A 7,026-nucleotide genomic window follows, 5' to 3' on the forward strand; every position below is an offset into this window, starting at 1 on the left:
GATCGTAAAAATACTTTGGAATCGCGCGAAGAAATGTCGCGTTCTCTTATCGAAGAACACACGGTACGTATCTTCCTGGGGGGGGGGGGGGGGGGGGGGATTCGCTCTACGACTTTAAATAGTTGATTTCATGCTATCGTCGCGTATAATTTAGATATTCCGCGTCACCATCGAATATCTAAGTGTTTTTCGTTCGGTACCATATATAAATTATTCATAAAAAAATTCGGTTCGTTTACTTTACGCCTAACTCTCTATATCGCGTTCGTCTCTATTTCCGACTTACGAATCGTTGAAAGATCCTCGTCAATCTTATATCTTTCGATTACATGATTTTTTAAAATAAAAATTATGAAGCGATTACGTGCTGCGCAAAAAGGAAAAAAGAAAAGAAGAATAGCAACGAGAAGAAACCACAATAAGCATAAGGAACAAAGTAAAGCGAAATCGGGCTACATTTCAGACGATGGTGTACGCAATTTTTCTTGCATCGACAACAATGGCAACAACAACAACAACAACAACAACAACAACAACAACAACAATATTCGATCGAGGAACAATCTACGGAAAGGAAATCCGTTTGCTGCGCGCAAACGATTACGTAAATTGATCGTTCGAAGCCGAAAACTAACAACCCGTCTTCGAAGAATTCGTGGTAGTTCTTCCTGGAGAAAATACGTACAATTATGCATACACGCAAAGTGTAAATACATTTATAAGACTGATCAGTGGTAGTTACAATAATGGACATTTCAACTTAAATGTTCAACAACGTAGTAGAACAGCTGTGTGCGTACGTGCGCGCGTGTGTGTGTGTGTGTGTGTAATCTTCAAAAGAAACTAGGAAACGTTGAGAATTTGCTGCACATCGGTGTTAAATAAGTATATATATATTCGATATATATATATATATATCGAACAACGATCGCTTAGCGAAGTTCGCGGATCGAGTCGTTGAGCGAAGTGATCTTTGACCATAATTTTAAACAGACAAATAAGGTAAAGAAAAATGCGTATGTGTGACGTTCGTGTCATTATTATCGTTTATGTAGAAAACAAAGTATAAAGCGCTGTTATATATATATTTTGTACTTCGTTGATTAGACATATAACGAGAGAACACATTAGAGAAGCATAACCGTAAAATATTTAATTCTTTTTTATACACGATCTTATCGTTAGGTATAGCTTGCTTAGAATAACTTTGCGGAAAGTTAAAAACAAGAAGAAAGCGCGAATTAGGTTACGAAATCGAACGCGTAATAAAGCCCGCATACATATTGAGGAGTAACTTATCAAAATTTACCTTTTCCTTCTAACGAGAAGCAAAAGATAACATCGTACTCGTTACAAAATTTGCGCATAGATCGAATGATGTCTCTATGTATATACGTATATATATATATATATGTTTTTTTTTTTTACATACGTATACGTATATGCATATGCACAAGCGACAACAGAATATTTTTTTCATTGAGAATTTTAACAGATTTCGCGAAACGTCTAGTTTCTTTCTTTCTTGCGCTTATTACCGCGTTACATGTGATGTTAATTTTAATTTGTGATCTTATCAACAAATAAGAATAAAAAATAAAGAATTATAAACGTTTTACCCAAAAATGACTTCAATTATTTCTTACGAATCATTTTCTCCCGTATAGGTTGTAACAGCGAATACGCGTATTATACATACGCGCGCACATTTCGAGGAACACAAAATACTCGATTTTTCAACACATTTATAAACTTTTATCGTACATTAAGAGTTATTCTTCGATCCCCTTCGATCGCGGAAGGCGAAAGGGACGTTTCGGTACATTTTCCGGTTTCAGGTGCCAATGCCCGATGCACGCATGCGCGTCTTTTCGATGTACCTGAACGTAGGTGCGATAAAAGTAAAAACGAGAGGGGGGGAGAGAGAGAGGTTTCAGACCGAACGAGAGTAAGTTACCTTAGGTCGGAACGACCGATTTTCGAAATGCTGCGTACCTTTCCGACACGGTGCATATATTTCTCAAATCTTTAGTCGCGCGTGGCACAATCCTCAATTACGGTTACTCGAAACGCAAATCGCTCGATACGATTTTGCTGCGAAGGTTGCGACATTACGTTTCAAATATCGCCGCGCTTTCCACGGAAGTTTCGCTCAGCGTCGCGTCGTCGCCTCTCTACGAATCGCTTCGCGATCAGAGGTGTGCCCGCACCCGAGAGAGAAGCAACTATGCGATCGCAAATAGAATCTGGTGCAGAATTACTGGCAAGATTAAACGGTAAATCGACGAGTTTGTACGGCCTCGACGATAACTTATTTCTCAAAGGCCCCAGAGATACGGACGTCGTAGAAATCAGTGGCCATGGTTCGACAGGGAAAACTCTCCTTCTTTCTCAAATGCTCGCGAAATGCATCTTACCGAATCGTTCCGGATCCGTTCGTCGAATCAACGGCTGCGACGCATCAGCCATTTTAATAAATACCGATCATCATTTTCAAGTTTCGAAAATGATCCAACTAATGACAGATATCGTAGATACTGCTGCTCGCGATACAAATTCAGACGATATCGTACGAAATTCGTTGCAGAATCTACGTATCGTCGATTGTTACGACAGCGAACAATTTCTTTCGTCGTTACGCACTCTGGAGGATCTATTCATTGGAAATCCCGCGATTGCTCTTTTAGCTATCGACAGCGTAACGGCATATTATTGGCAAGATCGCGAAAACAATGCAACGACAACGATCGATTCCTACGTAAGAAAGTTAATAAAATACGTTAGAACGCAGACAACTCGATTCAACGTTGCAACGATATATACCAGATCTCGTCGTCGCGAGAACGATGCAATCGATCGCAAAGGAAAGGTAAAAACTGCAACGAATTTAGTCGAACGTATCGCCGATTATCAGGTACGTTTGCATCGAACGCACGACTCGCAAGGATCGGCGGATATACTCGAGGACAGATACTCGCTACAGCTTCGTAGAAGACTACGTTATTCTATTTCATCGAACGGCATAAAGTGGAAAATATGCGAAGGAGAGGGATATGCGATTTAAGGACACATTATATATATATATATATATATATATGTATATATATCGCGCGAGTAAATTTCATTAGCTCGTACAAACAGATTTATTATCGGTCAAAGAGTATTTTGTCCACTACATCCAAAGGATTCAACAACCTAGAACCTCCTAACATCACGGTTAACGTCTTATCTTCGTTATCGTTACGAGTCGACGTTATTTCTTCGATTACTTTCGCCTCCTCCGAGGTAACTCCTCCGATAACGTATATCAAAACGTAACAATTGTCGCAAGGATGTCGCTTCGTTTTACCTCTGGAGAATAAACTACGATGGGAAAGAGATGGATTACTTCGCAACGTGGCCAACGCGACGGTAGATCGCGGTTCGATACGAATAGGTACAACGCAACACGCATCGCGCTAACACTTGCCTAAAGCCAGCCGAAACGAGCGAAGACGATCTTCGACGCAGATCCTTCAACTCTCGTGGCATCCCGGTGGAGCAACATACGTCCCTGGTTATTCGCTCCAAAAGACCAACGCGTCTAACAGTTTCCTCCCCGTTTGGCTTTATCATACAGTGTCTATAAATTATTATGATTACACAGTACAATCGGCAAGACGGAAGGACCGATAAAAGGAGAAGAAAAAAAAAAAAAAAAGGTCTCGTCGATACCTGTAGTCTTGCAGCGTCGAACGTTGTTGCGCAACTAGACGCAGCGTGTTCACGATACGCCTCGCTATTCTACGCGACGTTTCTTCCGTCGTACCCGTGTCGTTCGATTCTGACACATAGAGAGCGAGAGAGCGAGAGAGAGAGAGAGAGAAACAGAGAGATATGCGATTTAGCAGAGAGATTACTTTAGACGCGTTATACTCTTAACTCTACCGATGAATGCAAAAAATACCTAACAGTAGAAAAGGTAGCCAATGAGTCGACGACACGGCAGTAGCATCGATCGATGGATTTTCTCGCAACGTTACAAAATCTTCGTAAACTGCGTGCGCGAGCGATTCTTCCAGTTGTAGTTCTTGTTCCGCGGAGAAACGAATTTGCGTTCCCGCGAGAGCGTAAACATGTATCAGCAGAGCTAACAGATTTTCAACGTCGAGTCCCCTCTGAATTCGCGTTCGTACGACGTTGCTCAGCTAAAAAGAAGATTAACTTTCGGTTCAGGAAGTTCCAGCTACCGCGGAAACTTCAGTCGAACGATCGTAGATAATTACTTGCGCGAGTATGCTCGAAGATTCTCGACTGACGGAAAGATTCTGTAACGCCAGTTTCTCTAAACTGGTAAGCAATTCTAGTTGACGGATCTTGGGCGAAGTCGTTCCTTCGACTATCGCCAAAATGCGCTACGTTCGAGAAAGGTAAAAGAAATTAGAATGGAAGGAAACACCGATCGATAGATCGAGTACAGCTGAGAAATATGACGAGAGATACAGAAGAGAGAACGCGTGCGCGAGACAGAGAGAGAGAGAGAGAGAGAGAGAGAGAGAGAGAGAGAAAAGAAAGGGCAGAATTACCTGAATCTTCTCTGTACAAACCGTCGCAGAATCTAAGTCGTTCGCAGTTCGAAACTTACTAAGTACTTTTTCTAAACTGTGACCGGATATCCTCGTCGGTGTTTTCAATTTTGGACTATCCTTTGTCGAAACTATATCCGTCAGCGACCGATTGGCCATGGCTAATAATCTTTTCTCTTTTTCCAAAACGAAAAGATCCAGAGTAGCTTTTTCCATGCTCGCTAGACATCCAGGTACCTCAAATGCTCGTTGTACACCCTTAAAATCCACGAAAGAAACGAAAATATAGCTACGCGTGGAGGCGCACGCATCATCGATATAATCGCGTCGGTAGCATTACCCCGACTGTTCCGAACATAGGCGACAAGTTAATCGCTACGTCATTATTATGACACGGTAGGCGAGGGAACGTTCGCAGTATTCTCGTGAGGAATGATTCCGCGCTACTGCTAGTAGGAGTACAGAGATCCAACGTTCTGTCCACTAAAACGAGAGACACTTCCATTTTCGTATCTTTCCACGTACACTGTAAAAAAAAAATAAAAAAATTGTTAGTACGATCCGTCGTATCGTCTTATAATTTATCGCTTACATCTCTGCGATTAACGTCCACTCCATAGTTCTCCAGACTTTCGGCGAGGTAATCGCTCAATTCGCCAATCGAATAAACGTCCACCCTAGCGTTTATGGCGTCGAACAATCTCTGAAACGAATACGCTAGAAAGTTTAAGGCATCGTACGTAACGTTCGAAGCGTACGAATCCAAAGGTGGTATCGCATCTGCGAAAGGTGGCGTTACAAACAGATTTTTGCTCAAGAAGGCGAGGAATAACGGTACGTGGATAACGTTCACCGACGGTTCCTGTAAACAGGTTTATCATCTTTCCGTTCTCTTTTCTAGATACAAGAAACGACTATCGTTACGAAGAAGCTATAAGAATGATTAGAAAGTACGTTAAGTTCGTTCCATCCACACACGGAACGATAAGGATAACCGTAAAGATAATAACGATAACATAAATTACAGCTTCACGGACTTGCGACAGGTTGTCCGAACTCATCCAAGCTTCAACATTTTTTTTCAACTTAGCGTAGTTTAGTTTCTCCTTTATTTCTCCCTTGACGGTGAGGTAATCGGTGGTGCAACAAGGAATTCCGCAAAATATCGTGCAACTATGGAACGCATTTTTCGCTAAAATCATTTTGATCGTACGTTGATAAAACGCTGGATCGCTAGCAGTGGACACGATGACAGCTTTCTCAGCTTTTACTTCGGTGTAGTACTACAAAATGAAAGGGAAAAAAAAAAAAAAAAAAAAGAAGAGAAATCAGTTCCGTATCCATAACAAGGCGTCGAGGACAAGTCTCCGACGATAGTAAAACGGTATCGAGAGTATTTAGTTTTCTTTCCTTTTCCTTTGGAACTAGCAATACGTTAATACGTACAGCTCGCTGGCCAAAAGCCGAACATACTCTCATATTCACTTACTCGAAAACGATACATGCCTAGCTCGTGAACAGCGATGGCTCCAGCATTTCTCAACGCCAAATAACCTTTACCCCCTGTGTGCCAATGTAAACATTCACTCGCAAATTGATCTATATAGACCACTGTATCGCACACTTCCGAGAATACACGTTCCCAACAATCAGAAATAAAGTTTTTCGTTTCGGTAACAATATCTGTCATCTTCGTCGATTTCTCCACTTTCGACTCAGTACGCCCATACGATGCGTCTCGATGATGCGTAGCAATCACTGTCATCGAAACCCAACGCATATTTCGGAGATAGTACCGTCAACGTTATCCAGATGGCGCACAGCGATGATAACCAACAGAAAGAAAAAATAAACGTAAAGATAGTTGAACAATTTACGATCAATTCGAGAATGTGTATTCATTAGGGTGATTACACACCGGTTACGATATAATCATCATAAAGTTCATAGAAACTGTACGTTTAACATTAAACGGTGTTAAAAGTAGCCTAAGAATGTTTAACCTACAACCAGGTGAAGTTGACAGAGCTTTCTACGACGTTTTCACGCGGAGATTTGTCAAAATCGAGTGGCACAAAGTAAAAACTGATAATACGCAAGGAACGAATAAATTCAACGACGCACAATCGTCACAGGGGCACAAAGGGTCATTACGATACGATGCGAATCTACGTAATTATTTATTTATTAGAGACCGAGAATTAAGAACACGTAGGTAAAGTTCGTTTCTTGTGGCGCCATCATCTAGCGACGCAGAAGCCGAACTAAAAAAATAAAATAAAAGCATGAATTATTATTTTAAATTTACGGACGATCAACCGACACGGAATAATTGCAGAGGTTCGGTGGATCCTTTTCGGAACTCTTAGAATTGGAGGAAATCATTGATTTGCCACGAAAAGGGCGATTAAAGCAGTTCAGGAGCTCTTAGTCACGAACCATGTTAACTTGAAGCAGTCCC

The 7,026-nt window shown here is 41.3% G+C and overlaps 2 protein-coding genes across 7 annotated transcripts; one reads left to right on the top strand and one right to left on the bottom strand.

Moving 5' to 3' along the window:
- Positions 1-2,227: 2,227 nt before the first annotated feature.
- Xrcc2 (X-ray repair cross complementing 2) lies at positions 2,228-3,064 on the top strand. Its single transcript, XM_076377155.1, has one exon. It carries the CDS (start codon positions 2,228-2,230, stop codon positions 3,062-3,064), a length of 837 nt encoding a protein of 278 aa, XP_076233270.1.
- Positions 3,065-3,129: 65 nt separating this feature from the next.
- On the bottom strand, positions 3,130-6,637 carry LOC143178453 (sec1 family domain-containing protein 2). Of its 6 annotated transcripts, XM_076377146.1 has the most exons (11): positions 6,484-6,637; positions 6,055-6,323; positions 5,591-5,848; positions 5,158-5,427; positions 4,906-5,091; positions 4,566-4,823; positions 4,266-4,394; positions 3,947-4,187; positions 3,715-3,823; positions 3,470-3,622; positions 3,130-3,363 (listed from the first exon to the last, which is right to left on the bottom strand). In XM_076377146.1, exons 2-11 carry the CDS (start codon positions 6,253-6,255, stop codon positions 3,147-3,149), a joined length of 2,022 nt encoding a protein of 673 aa, XP_076233261.1. In that variant the 5' UTR covers positions 6,256-6,323; positions 6,484-6,637; the 3' UTR covers positions 3,130-3,146. The 6 variants fall into 6 exon arrangements, with proteins under 6 accessions (XP_076233261.1, XP_076233263.1, XP_076233260.1 ...); XM_076377148.1 differs by lacking the exon at positions 6,484-6,637 and having other exon boundaries at positions 5,158-5,268; positions 5,603-5,848; positions 6,055-6,360; XM_076377145.1 differs by lacking the exon at positions 6,484-6,637 and having other exon boundaries at positions 5,603-5,848; positions 6,055-6,360.
- Between the last annotated feature and the right edge of the window lie 389 nt (positions 6,638-7,026).

The sequence above is a fragment of the Calliopsis andreniformis genome, chromosome 4 (assembly GCF_051401765.1).
Source record: "Calliopsis andreniformis isolate RMS-2024a chromosome 4, iyCalAndr_principal, whole genome shotgun sequence".
In the NCBI taxonomy this organism is placed as follows: domain Eukaryota; kingdom Metazoa; phylum Arthropoda; class Insecta; order Hymenoptera; family Andrenidae; genus Calliopsis; species Calliopsis andreniformis.

Bases quoted from the DNA above. Each gene is read 5' to 3' on its own strand.
- Xrcc2 (XM_076377155.1), top strand. From the start codon at position 2,228: ATGCGATCGCAAATAGAATCTGGTGCAGAATTACTGGCAAGATTAAAC.
- LOC143178453 (XM_076377144.1), bottom strand. From the start codon at position 6,345: ATGCGTTGGGTTTCGATGACAGTGATTGCTACGCATCATCGAGACGCA. The intron at 5,428-5,590 runs GTAATTTATGTT...ACCTGTTTACAG, and splicing joins TGTCGCAAGTCCGTGAAGCT to GAACCGTCGGTGAACGTTAT. The intron at 4,395-4,565 runs GTAATTCTGCCC...TCTCGAACGTAG, and splicing joins TTTGTACAGAGAAGATTCAG to CGCATTTTGGCGATAGTCGA.